Raw genomic sequence first — 19,660 nt, forward strand, 5'->3', positions numbered from 1 at the left:
CTTTTGTTTACATTCCTTATGATGCAAATTCAAAAAATGCACTGCAGGGATGTACTGCTGTTTTTGTTTCATTTTGTTTGTCTTGTTGAAAACGGGCTACAACTGAATTTCGTTGTATGTCCCTGTGTTGCATAATGAAAATAAATGATCCTTGAATACTTGTTACTAGTCACTCATGCTGACATGTTGGAAAAACACTGTACATAAATAAACCAACTGCAAGTTTACAGTAACTTAACTCTGTTCTCTTCAAGGTAGCCTACTTGCACATGTACCATTTTAATTTTACATTAAAAGCAAGCAAAATACACCAAAACACAAACAAATAGGGGCTCCCAACCTTTTGATTCGTGACTTTTAACAACAAAAGTTATGTCTCCTTGCTGTTGTTGTGTCTCTTCAACGTGTTTCAGATGACCGAGTTGTTTTCAGTTTCACCAAAGAGCAGAAAACTCCTCACATGGTTTCACTTAATTTACTGTTTGTGTCCCAAATGGTTAATATGATCCCATTTTCCCCCAAAAAAGCAAAGATGAGAATTAAAATCATAACTTTGTTTCTTCTTCTCTCTCACATAAATCATCTCACAACCCCTCAGATTTATCTGGTGACCCTTTAGAGGGGCCAGACTATGTTGTGAAAAACTGGACTCAACTTGCTGTATATTAAAACTAGCTCCACCTTGTGCAGCTACAACAGTCTAATGTATCTCTACCATTGATAACAATCTAATGTCTTACATAATAATATATCAGTCACAGCAGACATTTTACTGCAGAATGAGTACTTATACTTTTGATACTTGTTGCTAATACTTTTAGGGAGTTTAAATGCAGGACTTTTACTAGTAATTAAGCATTACTTTTCAACTTTTGCTCTCTTAAATGCAGCACTTGAACATCATTATTTTAAAGAAAAAATACAATTAGGGCAAAGAATTTGGAGGATCAGTTTGATGGTGCGTTTATCTGCTTCTCATCAACTTGTAAAGATGAAAACTACATGATAGGAAGGAAATGGCTGTGGCTCAGGAAGTAATTAATTGTGGGTTTGATCTGCAGCTCCTGCTGTCCGCATATTGAAGTGTCCTTGAGCGAGGTGACACTGAAGCCTTATTACTCCTCAAAGCCAGCCTTTTGCTCTGCTGCCATTCATGAGTGCTTCAGTAAATGAAAGGCACTTTACTGTAAAAGCACTATATATAATTGAGCTCCATTATACATCAGCGTGGGTATGTTGTTAATGAGATGAATGGAAGTCATTCATTTATTGTACTATAGACGGTCGTCTCAGTGAACTTAAGGTCAGGATTCAATAATAAGCTAAATAACGTTTTTGCCCTATAATCTTCTAAAACTTCACAGTGATTTGGTTCACACAGTGATAAGAGTATGTTGAGGAAAAAAGGCAGAAATATGCTTAGATTTACAGTGAAGAACAATTAATTTCAGATTGCTGTAATAACTGCTACATAATAATTTGTTTACATGTTGATTGAGTTATTTGCACAGACAATAGATGTTTTAAAAGGGCAAAGGGTTACCTTTTGTTTTGTGGTGGTGGTGGAAAGGTAGGAGCACTTGTTACAGAGAGGATCCAGTCAGTACATTTTGACCATAGACTGTATAAGAAGTGATGTCATCCGTTGGTTTGTGGACTGCCGTTATGAAGCCTCGAGTTTGGCGTTTTTTGCCATCGCAATCTTGGCTTTTTGCAAACAGTGAACAGAGGTGACCATTTTTGGTTTGAGGAGTGACGTAGAGATGCCGTATACGTCTCTGGTAGAGACCTGTCAATCACAGTAGCCCCGCCCTAAAGAATACTCTGCTTTATGGTCTATTTGACTCTAAATGAACCATCATTTACTAAATGAACATCATGCTGTATTGAAGAAGACTTGAAACTAGAGATTGAGACCATAAACTCATGTTTACAATGTTTACTGAGGGAATAAATCAAGAGAGAAGTAGAGTCATTTTCTCATAGAATTCTATACAACCAGAGGATGCAGGTTTTAAGACACTTCTCTTTTCAGAACCAGAGTTTGCCGCCTGAGTTGGACGAAGACTCTAGTGCAGCTACTTCTGCTTTTATTTTGGCTGCCTCTAGCTTCCCTCACACAGCTAGACAAGACTTATAAAATAGGTACAGAAATCCCTTAATATATCAATTCCAGGGTTCCATAGAAATAATAAAAAACAACAAAATATCTAGGAACAAAAAATGCCACAAAGGGGGATAAACCTTCAGAGTAGAAAATACTTAAGAGTCTACTTTTCTACGTTATCGTCATCAATGATTTTATTGCGGGGGAGTAACATGTCTATGTCAAGCGTTTAGTCTTCTTGAGAAATCTACTGAAATTTTCATACAAAACTTTTTGTGGTATAAAACGTGATAACATATCAACATGAGCAGAATCATTTGTTTAACAGTCGATTCACCAGAGGACGTGTCAACCAGCATTGATGCAAATAAAAACTTGCTGTCAGACAGGTTGTGATGCAAATGATAAAATGTTCTTCGGTGCCACGTGTAGCAGGTTTTAGTAAGTTTAAGTTCCTGTTTCTGCTCCTTCCTGCACTACATACTTGAATATTATCTGCAAACACTAAATGACTCATTCCTTTGGGCACCGGCGTCTTCAAGAACTCGAGGTGCAGAGATTAGATGAGTGAGTGCTTTTCTGTTCAGAGCGAGTCTGTGAATGTGTTCAGGCAGAGAGAGAGTGCATCGCCTCGGGGGTTGAATGTGTGCTCTCACAGTAGTACTGTGTAGTTGGCAGGGAACAGCCCGCTTTTCCCCCGCAGCCGCCCTTTCCACCACGACGCATCAGAGCGATCCAACAGCTCGATGATGTCACCGGCGCCGAAGCCGAGTTCGTCGTCCTCCTCGGCGATGAAGTCGTACACCGCCTTCACCTGCTGCGTGGACGCCCTCTGTGGGACGGAGGAAGGACGACCATCAATACCATCAATATCTCACGGACGACTCAAAGATCTTCAGTGTTAATGATGAGTTCAATGTTTTTTTAAAGCTGTGTTAAAGTTTTGTTTGTTTATGGTAATATAAAAAAAAAATCAGTACCTAGAAATCTGTGTACAATAACTTGTGTTCTTGATTAATTCAATTTAAACTAAAACATAAAATTTGTTCTTTGTTGTCCGTTTGTGTTTCGTCATTCCTCGCTATAAAGAGTATTGTATATTGACTTTATCAAGGGAGGTCATGGAAAAAATTAAGATGATAATGCTAGTAAATTCAGGGAACAAATTAAGTTATGTAAATACAAAAATCACAGAATATAACGAACAAAATTGTTACTTTGAGTGCACAAAGTAATTTGAGGGAATACATTGGAATTTCATGGTGTTAAATACAAATTTAAAAGTGATTAATACAGCTGAAATAATAAAACAAGTCAACAAATTGAATAATTTATCAAGTTTTATAATCAATGAAACGTTGAATTCATGTCATCAATTAAAAAAATCCTGTTTTTTCTCAATTTCATATTATCATAAATTACATTTTAGTCTGAAAGTAGTTTATTGACGGACTTTGGGTTCTGGGAAAAAATCACAGATTAATGAAATCCCCATTTGTCGGCCTGTTTTTGACCAGCACACGTGTGACGTGAGGAGAGTGGACGGCGTGCTGACCTGAGGGTTAGGCATGGTTTCAGACGTGCGACGCGGAGGATGAACGGCTGTGACGGGGCTGCTTCTTCCTGTGTGACCGATGGTGTGAGCTCGCTCCTCCAGACCGGCTCTCTTAGCCTGAAAAAAGACGAGGAAACACTTGAAGTTCCTGCTTTAGCTGACTGTAAACTAAAACAGACAAATAGTATGTGGGCCATAATATGGTGGAGAGCCTCAGAGGGTTACTTCTGCAGGATATTTCAACTTATTTAGCAAAATATAAACCATCCATCCATTATCTGTAACCATTTATCCTCCACAGCAGTGTTGGGCAACCTTCTTGATATGAACTGGCATTCATTTTCTTGTTTATTCAGATGCATCAAACACTGATCTTTCAGCCATGAGGCCGCTGTTCGTTCCCCGTGTAAGACGAGAAATCAATGTTGATTAATTCCTCACGTACTTTGCATAATGTAGCTATGGCACTTCTGTAGTTATTTTAACCCAAACAATGACCTTTTCCTAGTTTCCTAGTTGTTTAGTTGCCTAAAGCTACGGAGTATGTCACAATCTTTATTGAAACCTAACTAAGTGTTTCATAATCTTTTCCTAAAACAAAGTATTTCACGATCTTTTACTAAACTTAAGTATTTCACGATCTTTAACTAAACCTAAAAGTATTTCACAATCTTTTCCTAAACCTAACCAGGTACTTTTTTTGCCAAAACTTAACTGAGTTGTTTCCTGTTAAGACCGAAGTTTATTTTTAAAAGACTGTGTGCTTATAATGAGCAGAAATTCACACTTGTTGCTGGACTTTTGAAGGAAAACGCACAAATAAATAACGAGTAACTTTACGTGAGATATCATAAGATCTGTCAGGTTAATATAAATCAATCAAAACATAGCTATGCATATTATATTCCAATTTTGCTGATAAATACCTCTCCACATCGGACACACTGCTCCTTTAAATAAATATATACTGTATATACATTTTGAGTGTGTAAAAATCTAGTTAGCAATAAAGCAGAGCCGCCTGATGAGTTGACATAGTTAACTTTAAGTAATGTTTAAATGAGCAAATATATTAGCTAAGTTGTTGAAATGTCCAAGTGGCTTTACAAACTTGACATAAAAATTTTAAATAAAGATGTGCTCTTATATAATAAATTGATATAATTTAAATCAGAATAATAAAGGAGGCAGAGGTGAAGAGAAAGTGTACCAGCTGGTTGTGAGGTTGGTCTGAAGCTCTGCGTGGCGAAGCAACGATGGCTGCAGGCGCGTTACGTTGTTCAGGTAAACTTCCCCTCTTCACCTAAAGAGAGGAAACAAAAAAGGAGAAGATGAAGATGTTTTTAATAATCTAGCGAACAAATATAATCATAACACTAAGAATGTAGTAGTTAATTATTTAATAGAATAGAAAATGAATGAATAAATCAAAACAAGCAATATTTGTGATTATATGCAAATATTTGACTGCTGAAACATGTTCACAATTTTAGGTGGATGACTATTAAGATAAAATATGTAAATATGACAATTAATAATTAATAATAAGATCTTCCTCCTCAGCTGATTCACTCTCATGAAGACATTAAAGGGTGAATTCACACAGAATGGATTGCAGCCACTGATAACACAAAGGATCGTGCATCACTTGCAGCTGTTATCTTCGGAAAAGATACCGTGCTGATGCTATTTTGTTGCAACCTATAACCTTTTCTTGCAGAGTGAGAGAATAATTTGCTTGCAAAAACTGTCGAAGTAGAAAACCTTTGGTCCATTTCTGAACCACACCTTTAACAAGAAACCCACATAAGTAGGTCATTGTGGTGAGGCCCTCTTTGAGAAGGCAGTTTAATATTAAATTGAAATAAAGCCGCTGTGTTGATCATCTCACCGACTGGACGGCGGAGGGGCTTGTGCTGTCCGAGCTGCCGTCGTTGAGGTAGATCTCCCTGGTTTTGGAGATGGAGGTGGACTTGTAGAACTCCACCAGCTTGTTGAGGGAGGTGAACTTCTCAGACCACAGGAAGTACTGACCTTTGTTGTCTTTCATCACTTTGAAGTGCTGAACGTCGCTCTCGTGCCTGAGGGGAAGATAAAAGCATGTGTTGTTCAAATGTTATTATTAGCTGGACTTAAAACAAACTGAACCACTGAGGAACAGAAGGAGAAAAAACAACTGTTTCCGTATTGATTGTAAATGTATATAAGTGATGTATGTCTGACTTTTTTACAGTAAATTAAACATTTCGGCTCCTCTGGTCAGGAATAAAATCTTTTTGTGGCTTTTATTATTTAAGCTCAGAACCGCTGGAAGTGTTGAAATATCCTAAAACTTAAAACGTACCTACTCAGCCAAACCTTTCATTAAGAGAGGTTTATAGATATTATTTACATTATTGTATTCCCTAACATTAGTTAATTCAAGTTGTAAAATTGTATATATTTTTTTAGTTTAATAAATAAATAACTTATTTTATTGTATTTAAGCTGTCAAATTCTATTTTATTTTTATTTAATCGCTTATTTTATTATTCACTTATTTTAGTATGTTCAAGTTGTAACATTTTATTATTCATTTTTGTGATTTTATAAATCATAATTGTATTGTATTTAAGCTGTCAAATGTCATTTTATATTATAATTATTTTATTAATCAGGTATTGTATTGTGATCAAGTTGTGAAATGTTATTCTTTCTGTATTATATGTATATGTTTTTTGTTATCTGTTTTACAAATAAAACTGCAATTATAGCTTTTATTTCTATTTCAATACATTTAAGAAAAAATTGTCTTGTGTGCATTTGTCTCAAATTGTTGAATTGTGTTTTTGGCTTGTCTGTCTTCTGTGAGAAATTTGAACTGCAGTAAACACAAATAAGGTTTGATTGATTAATTAACTGATTGACTCCATGCTCCGTCATTCCAGATGGATTTCTTCAGCTGGATTGTCCTCTGCTGGTCATTGAACTAAACTACAACATCAAGGTTAACTAGAGAGGAATAAGTCAGATCCTGGAGGCCATGATGAGGCCTCAGTAAATAAACTATGAGTAGAGGACAGAGTTAAAGAAACGTTTTCCACTGAAGGACTGCAGACACTCTGAAGTAAACAAACCAAACTCTGCCTCTGACTTGTTTACTGCGTCACTGCTGCTGCAGCTGCCTCCTGGTTCTAAATATGTCAAGTCTTGCAGAGTTTGCAGCACATCAGAGAAGCGAAGAGGGTGAGATGATGAGTCAGAGTTTACATCTTATATATATATATATATATATATATAGTGATGGGCGAAGACGAAAAACTTTGGTTTACTGTTTCTGACGGTTAAATCCAGCCACTAACTATAACTGATCTTTCTCCAAATTTAAACCGCACATTTAAGTGTTTAAAAAAACACCAAATCAACAACTAGATAAGTAATAATACGCTAAAATACATATTGTTTGAATATGGCATGTGTTTGAAGACCCAGTGAAATGAAGAATATTTGTGTGTCCCTGTGGTAATAAGGTATAAATGTTTAATAACTCATTAATAACTCAAAGTGTACAAAAAAAAAACACCCAATAAATTAAGACTTTGTGCGACTAGCTATCCACCCCGGTAATATAAAACCTTATATAGTATATAGTTATCTATTATATAGTAGTTAACAAAGCAACATGGAGAGAGACGGGAAGAGACATGTGTTTGGATATTAGAGGACAAAAACTTGGTTTTATTTCCAAAACAATGTGGCTGAAGTCTAAAAGCCTTTACACATTGGGGGTGGTTTTTTTGTGTGCGGTTCATTTTTTTATTAAAAGTTTGATTTTTCTGAGCTTTCAAACTGCAAATGAAGGCATCATCCAATCATGTTGTGTAGAACGGACATATTTAATATGTACACTGTAGTGTACAATAACAGGAACACTTCGTGGTCTGAACCAAGACAGCAAACTTTCTTTCCTTTCAAACTTGACAAAGGCAGCCCAAATCAACTCCTTCCATTCTTACCTTTCACAATAAAAGCCCTAGAGGTCTACACTGTAAATGTTTACCGGATGGAACTCAAATTCACTCAGAGAATTTCTCTTAATGGAAAGAGAATAAAACAACTTACAGTAGTTTATGCTTCACAAGAGTTTACCTCAGATGACTGTCAGATTGCTTTTGGTCAAGATGATCCTGTTAGAAAAAGGGCTGCAACTGTTGCAAATTCACATCGCTGCCAGTAAGAATAGTTTTGATGTGAAATAGACTGCGAGCTGATCACCTCATCACTAATAAATCTGATTGATTCTGTGTTTGGACGTCATCTTTTGATATTGGCTCTCTCTCCATCTGATCAGACACGTTGCTGTTGTTTATGCCAACACATCTGATTTCCACAATGCTAACAGCAGCTAGCATACCAGCTAGTTACTCATTAACATGAACATTCTGGCTGATAAGAAGTCAGGTCAAAGACAAGGAAGTTTGTTCAGTCACAGAAACCTACTTTTGGAGACTAAGCTAACAAATCAAACAAATCTATGAACTGACAAAGACCAGGGTCCATCAAGGTATATTGATGGATTTGGGTGCAATTCATTCACAGTGAAAACAAATGCTTTTTGTTAAAGTGTGTGATGTTTTTGAAAACACAGATCTTCACTCACTTGACAGAGATGGAGAAGTCTCCCGGGGAGCTCTGGCATCCTCGGATCACAAAGGCTCCCACTCCTTTGCACCGGAGGACTTCCTCTGCAGCACTGCGACTGGCGTTCTCCTGAAACCACCTGAACACACGACAGGATTTAACTCTGCAGCTTATCTGATACAAAGTACAGCTTTAAATGAAAAACCTTGAATACATTTTTTTTTAAATTACAGTCCTTTTCCTGGTCTCTTCTTAAAGGGATAATTTTTTATTTTATCATTAAAAAGTAGCAATCAGTCTATGTCATAGTGAAACAAATTAAAAAAGAAATGCACGAAAATAGTAAAAACATATGTTTTTTCATATCTTATTGCTGTGTTTTATCTGCAGTCCTATTCCTGTAGCAACTGTTTTCACTAATATTTGGTTTGCACAGATTTGTGCTTTCAAACGATGTATATAAACTTCATCCCATATAATGTAACTAATTCCCTTTCAGGTCCACGGCTTGTTTTTAATGCCTCTAACCTCGGAGTCTGCACCTCGAGGTAGTTCTGTGGTACGAATCCTTCCAGTCCGTTCATCTCTGCTTTAAACCAGTCATCTTGTGGGCTTAGAATCTGATCAAGTAAAGAAACGAGACGTCACACAAAAGGTAATAAGACATTTTGAGTCCCTGTTGAGAACAGAATCCTCATCACCTGACCTTCAGTATATCGCCCCTTCTGAAGCTGAGCTCGTCGTCTCCAGTTGCAGTGAAATCAAACTTTCCTTTGGCTTCCATCGGGACGACTGAAGAGTTCAGCAAACGAAGAAAAGCAGCAAAGAGATGATCAGAGAGTCCACGACAAGTGTTTCTATACAGGGAGAAAGAATTTAAAAAATGTCAACTATAACAATAATCATTTTCTTACTTTAGATTTAGTTTTTATCGTCTTCTGATATATGTAAACTAATATATCTAAGTTGTAACCCTTCTCTTTGACACAAATGTTTACTGGACACAGAAATTACCATAAATTATTGTTATTACACTAAATTAGGAAATATTTAAAGTTTTATTTCATATGGGGTATACAAAACATACAAAGAAAATAAATAGTAAGTTATTCTATAAATGAGTATACTTATTTGGGGGTCAATTCGCTGTTTGATCTCTTAAAAAACTCCCAAAAGAGATGTCTTAATAATAATATTTGGTATCTGTGTGAGTAGTGCAGTTTAGCAACGCTCCAAAACACAACATTAAGGTAAAACAGGATGATAAAAGTTAAATAAAATGCATCTTAATCATAAAAAATATATACACAGGACACAATGTTAAGTTAGATATAGAGCAGATTACAAACATTTCTTACATAAAAGTCCTAATTTATTCGACTTCTGTTTGTTTTTAGGGGATGTGATGGACGGGAACAGGATGTTGACTAAATATAAACACTGAGCACAAACAGCAGCAGTGTTCGTTATTCCACTCAGCCATTTACTGTACTAATACAGTACTTGGTTGTTCCTGGAAATGCTTCAATTCCTGGAAATCACACAGCGTGTGGTCATGTGTGACGGGTTGTAATCTGTCGACTTTAATGAAGGATGGAAATGACATGCAGAGATTATAGGAACTGGAAATGTTTTATTTGTAATCCATTCTTAAATAAAGGAAGAGTCACAAAAGCCACTTCCCTGTTGGCCAACTGTTTACTTACAGATACACAAACAGGACGGGATTGCAGACGTCAACACATCATTAGTTGAAAAATGTAATTCTCCGATTGAAAGAGTTAAACCTCTGGAGTGCAGACTTAAAGTCCAAATAAAACGACACTGAATCTAATGACAGCAGAGACTCTATGTTGGCTGTACCTTTTTGGTTATTTTCCCCACAGATGTGAATAAAATCTTCACCCTCTTTGTGGTTACGGTGTGAAGGAAGCGGTGTCGTGAAGTAAACTGAATCTACCTTTGTGTCACTCGTACAGCTTTAGAGCGCTTTGCAAACGTACAACTCTATACTGCTATAAAATACCTGCCGTATTCCCTTTAATCTTGGGGCAAACAAACATCCCTTAATAAACAAATTCAACGTCTTTTATCTGCCCACACAGCTCCTAATATAAAGTCGCATTTCTGAATGCACTTTTGTCTTTTTTCATAACATACCTTAAATTTACTTAAAGCATTAAAGTAAATGCGGACCAAATCAGATGGTACTTTTGCAGTTGCTAGGGTGGTGTTGCTCAGATAATTTGAAAAAAGAAAAGAAAATTTGAATCAAAAGAAGAAGAAGAAGAAGTAAAAAGTCTAGCTAACTACACATGGGGATGTCCTCAATAAGTCAACTAACACTCATATGATTTTGTGTATTAATCAATAAGTTTCCAAGTTTCGCCATAAAGAATCATGCAACCACTTTAAATCTTGTGTTTACCAGAGATATGTTCATTAGTTTCTGTAATTAAGTCTTTTAGCATGAAAAAAGCATAAATTACAAATAATCCAGTAAAAATATCTTTGTCCACTGAGACCAAAACAATTGATTAGTCGACTAAGAGTGGGCCGTCCTGGACAAAAATAATTAATAAACAATTAAAAATGCTATTTAGTAAAGAATCAAGTTCTTTATAAATGAAAGGTTTATTAAAATAACTAGACAACTAAACTACTTAAAGGTAGGTGTTGGAGCTTTTATTTGGGCAAATGGAATTTAATATTAATAATTATGTTTTCTTTAGTGTATAAACACCAGAAAATATGAAGTGTCGTGTTTTCTACATACAGAGCGGGTCCTCTTTACGGAGCCCGCCATGCATCTACAGTAGCCCTGAATGGACAAATCAAACACTGACTCTTAATAGGACCATTCATGTTTTTACGTTTTCGCTTCCCCACCGATGTTCTCCTTCACACTTGGCACACGAGAAGTTTCAGTTGGTTGCAATCTGCAAACCCACCCTTAGATGTCACCAGATCCTACACACTGCAACTTTAAGAGTTGTAGTTACCTTCAAAATATTAAAAGATATTGATAGTGTTGAATATCATCCAGTTTAATCCATAAATCCATTCAATTGATCATATTATTGAAGTGGTGCTTGGATTCGACTGACAGGACTGTCAACGTATAATCAGACTAATAAAGGTCGGGAGGCACTGAATGAAATCACATCAGACTAAGAAGCTTACAGCCACATTTCTGGATTCACTTTTGTTTTATTAAGCAAATAGGATTACTACAAAGGTCTTGCAATCCAGAAGTGCTACAGACCAAATCTACCTACAACTACAAATAAATCTGAGCCTGAATCAGATCTGATAATAAACTCTAACTGACAGAACCAAACTTTAATTTTTTACCTGATGGTGTTCAAACATTTATAAATAAAGTTAAGTACAAGTCATTTTTTGGATCTTTCACGATCTATTAAGCATCAAATATTGTTGTGATTTTGTCCCCTTATTCTCACTTATTTGAGACACTTTTCACCTTAATCTTTATACGAAAAAAGTGTTTTTTAGGGTAGAAATGAATGTACTTTGTTTAATAACTACATGATGCAGCATTGATCTCATTTCAGTCTCAACTGCTGACAATGTGTTTGAACGCAGAAATAAATAAAGGGGAATTCAAATACAGTTTTGGTACAGCAAGCTGTTCCTGCATGACCCTCAGGGGCTTTTTTAAATCTCGCTTTTTATATTTAACTCCTGCCTCAGTCAGCATTTATTAACTGATGTTACAAACAACAGCAGCAAGAGAAGCTGGACGGGACATGATCTATCATGAGTCCACCACATTAAAGTTTTTTAATAGTTTGTATTTGATTATGTTAAGTGCTGGAAGAGCAAAACAGAAGCATGAATACTAATGAAACTATTATGGGTCAAAGTTTGTTTTGGCTCAGTTATCCCTTTGACTCCTTGTTTATATTTATTAAGGGACGGATTCTCAAATACCATAAATATAAAAATATGCATTTCCAGTTATTACAGTGGACTTGATTACAGCCTACAGCTTTCAGGCTTTGAAAGACAGCTGGAGCTCTAGTTTTGAAATAAAACAGTGGTACAGATTAGATTGTATGAGTCTATGCTCAGTAGATTAAATTAAATCTCAAAGCCCAGCATCTATCGGTCTGGCAATTATTTCTGGGGTTCTCCAGGTATCTCCAGTGCGTCTCAAGGTTTTTGACTTGAGACACAAGGATGTTTGGGACAACAGCTATGACCGGTTTGTTCAATAGCTATTTTTTACATAATAAAGAAGCTTAATCATCGTCAGATGACAGCCGTTGGGTTCCCAGATTTCATTTTTGTCCAATGGATGTATAAAGAGAACTGGATACAGTGTTGGAGGTGGCGCCCTGTTCATTCCTATGAAAGTTGCTCGGAAGGAGAAAAAGTTCAACTTCCGAGCATAAAATTTACTATGGGACTGCACTGAATGCACTATGGGTCCCATAGAGCATGCACACTAGCGTTTTTGTTCACACAAATGGAAACCAGATACAGATTCTAGATGTCACTGCAGTATGTGGTTACAGAGATAAAATGAAGAGATAAAATGAAGTGTTATCAACTTAACATGCTACATACTGACAATATACTGCTGACAGCTGCTGCAACTAATCTATCTCACTATCAAAGGTAAACATGTGATCAAAAACAGTCCAAAACCAAGAACCAGTGAATTCATGACATTTATTCGTAAATAAACAATTTAATGATTATAAGAATTGTTGCTGATAATTGTTTTTGTCTAGGGATGCAACTTTACTTTGCAGTTAATTTCATTATTAATTAATCAGCAATTAATTTTCTCAATTAATTGTTTTGGCAGGATATTGTCTTCTAATGTCACATTGCATCCGATCGTCAGCTCGAAGACAAAAAATACCAGCAAACTTTCACATTTGCGAAGTTGACACCTGTGAATTTTAAGTATTTTTGTTTAAGAAAAATAATTATGGTATTCAAAATTGTTGCTGATTATTGTGTATGTGTGTGTGTGTAGACTGAGAATAAGAGGAAGTTGATCATGTCTCTTTGGGTGTATTCAGATTTTGAAGTTCAAATCAGAATGTTTGTTGTTCAAATCAGCATGTAGAATTTATTCAATGGTGATAACACCCAACTGCATTTAATAGTTTCAGTCTTAGAGGTATTGCTTGCAGTGTTGCATTTTGCATTTTAAGTCTCACCATCTCAACTGTTTTCTTTCTCACTCTGCATCATAAACCTCTCTGCCTGTGATCAGAGAAGCTTTTTTTCTCACAGTCGTTAAGTAAAATGAACAATACAGCACATAAAAAAAGGTTAAACATTGCATTGAAAATGTGGGAAAAAAAGTAAAAAATGAAATAAAATATTATTCCTCTGAGTGTTACACTGTTATGTATTATATTATTATTTATTAATGTGTAAGCAGTATATTACTGTAATGTTTGGTCACGGTGGCGCTAGTTTTAAAATGTTGTATAACAATTAGTGCATCATACTATCTAAGATCATCATGTGATTTTAACATCAAATCAAAATCTATCTGAGACATGACGATACACCGCTTTTTGTAGAGCTTTAACTATTATTTTAATTATCTGTTAATTTTTTTTTATAAAAATGCATTACTTTTTCAAATAGCTTGTTTTGTCCCACCAAATGTCCAAAACTTAAAGATATTTATTTGATTTATAGTAAAAAAAAAAGCAATGTCACTAGAGAATGTTTGTCATAGTTGCTGATTTTTTTCATTCAATCGACTTATCAAGTAATTGTTATTGCTCTAGTGTTTGTAAGGTTTAAAGACATGTATAGCTTTGGGCTGTGGCAAAGTTTAAAAGACAGTTTTTACAATTTTAACTATATTCTGACATATTAATGACCAAATGGAGAAATGATCTGTGAGATTAGTTAGTTGTAGCAGTAAGTTTTTCTTCCACCGCAGGGTGCAGAAGGGTGTGTGTCTTGATATGAGGTTGCTCAACGTTGACCTCTGACCCCTGATATCTGACCTCACTGGGGACAAGCATGCAGAGATCTCCCCCCTTTGATTTACACAAAAAATGTAACATATAATTCTAAATTAATTGGGATTAGCTATGATTATCAGTAATGACCTCCTCTAACCCTCCATGGCTCAAAACAAATAGCCTTCAAAACCACTTCCCTAAAATGAGGGGAGTAGAAACATGCAGCCGAGGAGCAAACAATACAAATCAAACAGTAGGATCCAAATATGAACACAGGCATTTGATCCAAAACAAACATTTAACCTGTGCAGAAATAGGTTATTAGAGGATTTCAGCCATGAATTCTAGGTGTTATAGGTGTCCATATAATATATTTCAATTTAAGCCAGTTTGTAAATGTTTTATGCAGCATAGATTTCTGCTAACGTTTCATTCAGTTTTAAGTAAAAAAAAAAAAGAAAAAACATATATTGTTAAATATTACGGCCAATAAATGTATATATTTAACTTTGTGAACGGTAGAGAAACGAGAAAGAGAGAGACAGAGAAAGAGGAACATTACTGAGCTCTCACTAACATTCAGAATTATTAACAAGGAAGTTATCTTTTTAATAGAAAGCTGTCTGATAGTTAATCAATATCGCGCAGCTTACCTTTCCAGTTCAACTTGATGGCAGTTTTATTCTAAGGCTGGCCTCGTCTCCTTCCGCAGTGTGAACACAGCATCATATTTAAAGGCTCAAAAAATAAAAAGTTTGCATAAACAAATGAAAGTCTTGGTTTGGGGGACGGAGGTTTTCTTTGCTCTGTTAGCTGAATGGAGTCGAGTAAAGACGGGTGATTTGTGAGCTGAGTGTGTCTCTGCTCGCTCTGCGGGATCAGTAAAGTAACCCGCCTCTGATAGAAGAAGTACCAGCCACGGAGCGCGTTATAGTGTCACTTCCACCCTCATTTTCAAAATAAAACTCTTAAATGGGCCAACTGCATAGTAGAAAAAGTTTTTAAAAAACCCTACAACGTATACAGTGGCATGAAACCAGTGTACCAGGCTACGACAGGTAGTTTTAACAGTTACAACAGGTACAGTAGACAGCTGGTCAAAGCATTAAAAAGCATATGAATGCAACACAATCAATGCACAACAAACAAAGAGCCCTTTTCAAAACACACTCAAACAGCTGGAGGTCACAAAACTATTCAAGTCTTTTAGTAAAAGTACCAATACAACAATGTAGGCAAGTAAAACATACTGCATTTCAACTCCTATATAGTTATTTAGCCTATGAGCAAAAGAAAAATAGTGTGAGGCTAATAAAAGTAAAAGTAGCCCATTTAAAAAATATATTTTAAGCAAGTTTCCAAGTGTGAATATTTAAATTTTTTGACATTTTTTGGGAAAGTATTCACTTTCTTGACGAGAGTTAGATTGATACCATTCTCATGAGTGTCCGTTTAAATATGAATATACAGCAAGCAGTCTGGCTCTGTTCAACGTAATAAAAGCACATTTTTTTTCCTTAGTTCTCAAACTGTATCGTGTAATAGTTGTTTTTGTACTTCAATTTTGGATTAAATAAAACAGATTTAAAGTGGTAATTAGTGAGCTTTACATGTAGGTCAATTAACTTTTTTGAAATGACCTATATTTGCTTATTCATATATTCATTTTTTTTTTTTAAAAGGAGGGCACAATGTAGCCTGAGATAATAAAAAAATAATGATTTAGGTAAAGGGTAAAGAATGAATTGTCTTAAACAATTCTGGTAGGGATCTTTAAGATTTTAAACATGTTACAATTCAAACTTTGGGATGATACTAGCAGCGTCTCTTGTATCTGTATGTAGTCTACAATATAGTTAATATCTTTATTTGTACAATTTAGGTGAATGCAATTTTGTTTGCGCAAAGCATTTCATTTATCAATACTCATGGTGAAATGAGCCGAAAGCCTAATAATGTTAAATAGCATTTTTCTAGTTGACACCTCCTCCATTCTCCTTTTATTTTGCAGAACAATCTCAGAAGTTCCCGGTCTCGTTCACACGCAGCTTCCTCTTCCTCTGCCTTTCCTCGTATTTTCATCAGCTTCCTCATCAGTGAATGCTTTATCAGTGGACAGTCACAAATTCTACTCAGCACTTGTACAACTGCAGTTAAGTCCCACGTGTACACAAGAACACACACAAAAAAAACTTAACTTGAACCACTAAACATCTTAATTAGATACTGCAGTGTGCAGGTTGATGATGACAATTTAAAGATATTTTCATGTTTTTACTTCTGGTTTCCATAATTATCCTGCACATGTTTTGATAATTAATAGGTCAAGAGTTTTAATTACCACCTTCAACAAAATCAAAGCCAGAGATACTTGACCTTTCTTCAACATAAAACAGTGAACTTAATAAATGTTCAAAGTTATGAATTTCAGCACCATGTTTTGGCCTTGACAGTCATCTTCTTATGTGCCAGTACTGATGTGAAAAAAAACAAAAAAAGCTGTCAAACTAAGATTCAATCTTATAATTTAATATAATTTAAAATTCTACACTGACATTCAGCATTATGCTGTGAAATTGCCCGTCCTCTCTCTGTTTATTATGTTGTTGATGTTCCTGCTTTATTCCGTATATATATCAGCAAGGTCAGTGAAGTAGGCTGAAAACTGTGATTAGAAAAAAATTCCGTCTCATGTTAAAATCCATGTCTGCTTTAATTCCTTAGGAGGTAGCGTTTCTGTAAAGGCTCCTTTCATCACACTGGAAAGTGAAATAAACAGTTTAATGTTTTGCATTCATTGCGTGTGTAAAATAAACATCTGTATTGCGACTAATCTCTTGCAGATATAATATAATTGATATTGTTTTTATATCTTTCACACAGTTAGATTGCTGCAGTGTTATCATAAAAAATGTCAGCGTTGACATTTTAGCACCAATCAATGAACATTATCTTGATGGAGTGTTATTTTCCATGACAGAAAATCTGATTACCTGGAGTGCTGAATTGCCTCATGGAAATGTTATTCAGTATCAATTAATATTGCTTTAATCTGCTATGAATAACCTGTCCAGAGAAAGAAAACATCTGATGACAAAATATCCTTTTTAAAAACTGTAAACAAGCACATTTGGATTATACATTTTTGTCAAAGTATCTAATAAAAACTCTCATACAATTGTGTTTGGTCTGAGCTGGATCAAGCTGCTTTATCTCTGCATGAATTTCAATACCTTAATCAATGAATTTGAGGAATGTAGTGCTGCCAGACCTAATAAAATATTTAAATTGTGTCGAAGTATGTCCAATATGTCTGGCCTATTGTTCTTTGTATCGTATTAACATTGTGCTATTAATTGTGCTGCTGTTAAACTTGGTGATGCAATGAAAATGACACCATGCAGTGTCTCCTCATTGCATGTAAGTCCCTCCCTTCCTCATTTATGTGTTTCTCTATTTTTCTTCATTGAACAAGATCCATTCATTCCTATAACATCCTGGAAAACAGCTTCTTACATGTCTGATAGACATTCAGCACAGTTAAATTGGCTAACTGACTGACTGACTGACTGGATTGATACTGAAGTGCTCTCAGTCTGACTGCAGAAAGATGCCGTTTGCAGAAAAGTCTGACCTGAATCTTCAGCGTCTCTAAACCGCTCGCTGTGCACAGCAGCTGCAGGTGGAGTTCAGTCACATCCGCCTCGCAGCCTGTTACTCAATACCACAAAACTACACAGGCTCAGTGTGTGTGTGTGTGTGTGTGTGTGTGTGTGTGTGTGTGTGTGTGTGTGTGTGTGTGTGTGTGTGTGTGTGTGTGTGTGTGTGTGTATGCGTGTGTGCATGTGTCTGTCAGTGTGACAAAGACTATATTTGTTTAGTACTGCAGGTGTTAGTGATGGCATTTCATATGTATGTGAAAGTGGTATCAGGAAATTCTCAAGCATGGAGCACCTTGGTGGCCAAATGGTTGTGTTTTACAGACAAACCTGCAAAATCTTCGATGTCTTAACTGCCATGTCTTCGGTTCGATTCAAAACATTTTGAGCATGTGAGATATGACATGCAAAAAATGTTTTTTGGGGTTATTTATGCTTTATGCTACATTATATATCCATTCCAGCACATTCCAATCATACTTGACTGTCAGTGTCTAAAGTAAGAAACAGTGTGTAGTGTTTTGAAAGTGTGTTACAGAATTGCAAACAAACTGAAAAGCAGGAAATGTGTTTGTACTTTTCGTGCCTCTATTTAAGGCATAGTGACAAAAGTTAAGGTTTTGATGCTAAAGCATCGTCTAAGCATTTACTTTTTGGTGTGCAAGCAATTGCACAAAACTGTAATGTTCATCACACAAAACACTAAAACGATGTTCCTGTTGATATCAGGAAGGCCAGCAGTGTGCTGGGGTGTCCACTGGATACGGTGGAGGTGGTGGGAGACAGGAGGATGATGGCCAAGCTGTCATCCCTGATGAACAACACCTCTCACCCCATGCAGGACACCCTGGCAGCTCTGTGCAGCTCCTTCAGCCACCGGCTGCTTCACCCCCGGTGTGTGAAGGAGAGGTACCGCAGGTCCTTCCTTCCTGCTGCTGTCAGGTTGCACAACCAACTCTGCTCCCAGCAGACCACATGACCACATGACAATAATAACATGACAATAAAAACCTGTGCAATACATTACACATTACACTGAGCAATAATAGTTAGAAAAGTTAAAATAGTTAAAATAGTTGTTTTTTTTCTCTGTCTGTAAATATAATATTTCAGTTATTGTTGTTTTTTCTACTGTTTTTTTTATTACTTATTTATAATACTTGTTTTATTTTATTTTTTACTTTTCATTTTTTATTTTTTATCTTGTCTTCTTCTACTATGTCTCTTGTGTGCACTTTACTCTACGCTGTTGTAAGCCTGCAAATTTCCCCGCTGCGGGACTAATAAAGGATTATCTTATCTCTCTTATCTTATCTTATAATGAGGTGCTGTTTGGCAGCTTTGTGACAGTTCAAATGTATTTCCACTAGATGGAGCTATTACTGTGCAAATGAGCCTCAGCTGGAAGACTGAAGCCTTTGGTTTATTGTCTTTTAAAGGACTGTACACAGTTGTATAAGGTTATATATATGTAGAAGATAAACATATTAAACAGTATTGTGTATCATGTAGTTTTTCCTTTTATTTTTGCATCATGTGATCTCTGTGCATGCAACTTATTTAATTTTTGATAACAGGATGATGAAAAATTAACACTATTAAAAAAGAAACTACAACCAAATAAAAAAAGAAACCTAGATATCCATCATGCAACAATTTCTTATACTTTCGCCAAGGTTTCACAGGTTTTTATTATATATGATAATCTTAAAAAAATGTGATACACTTTTACAGATTCAACTGCCAGACAGTA

General features: G+C 35.7%; 1 protein-coding gene across 1 annotated transcript; it reads right to left on the reverse strand.

Annotated features, from left to right (window-relative positions):
- Window positions 1-1,924: 1,924 nt before the first annotated feature.
- Window positions 1,925-15,137, reverse strand: grap2a (GRB2 related adaptor protein 2a). Its single transcript, XM_054607838.1, has 8 exons — window positions 14,902-15,137; window positions 8,989-9,139; window positions 8,811-8,902; window positions 8,302-8,421; window positions 5,554-5,743; window positions 4,873-4,965; window positions 3,663-3,779; window positions 1,925-2,939 (listed from the first exon to the last, which is right to left on the reverse strand). Exons 2-8 carry the CDS (start codon window positions 9,064-9,066, stop codon window positions 2,760-2,762), a joined length of 870 nt encoding a protein of 289 aa, XP_054463813.1. The 5' UTR covers window positions 9,067-9,139; window positions 14,902-15,137; the 3' UTR covers window positions 1,925-2,759.
- Between the last annotated feature and the right edge of the window lie 4,523 nt (window positions 15,138-19,660).

This window comes from Anoplopoma fimbria, chromosome 11, assembly GCF_027596085.1.
Source record: "Anoplopoma fimbria isolate UVic2021 breed Golden Eagle Sablefish chromosome 11, Afim_UVic_2022, whole genome shotgun sequence".
Taxonomy (NCBI): domain Eukaryota; kingdom Metazoa; phylum Chordata; class Actinopteri; order Perciformes; family Anoplopomatidae; genus Anoplopoma; species Anoplopoma fimbria.

Coding starts and splice junctions, on each gene's coding strand:
- grap2a (XM_054607838.1), bottom strand. CDS start 9,066: ATGGAAGCCAAAGGAAAGTTTGATTTCACTGCAACTGGAGACGACGAG. Junction 5,744..8,301: donor GACTTCTCCATCTCTGTCAA/GTGAGTGAAGAT, acceptor TCTTCCCCTCAG/GCACGAGAGCGACGTTCAGC. Junction 2,940..3,662: donor AAACCATGCCTAACCCTCAG/GTCAGCACGCCG, acceptor TCCGTCCCACAG/AGGGCGTCCACGCAGCAGGT.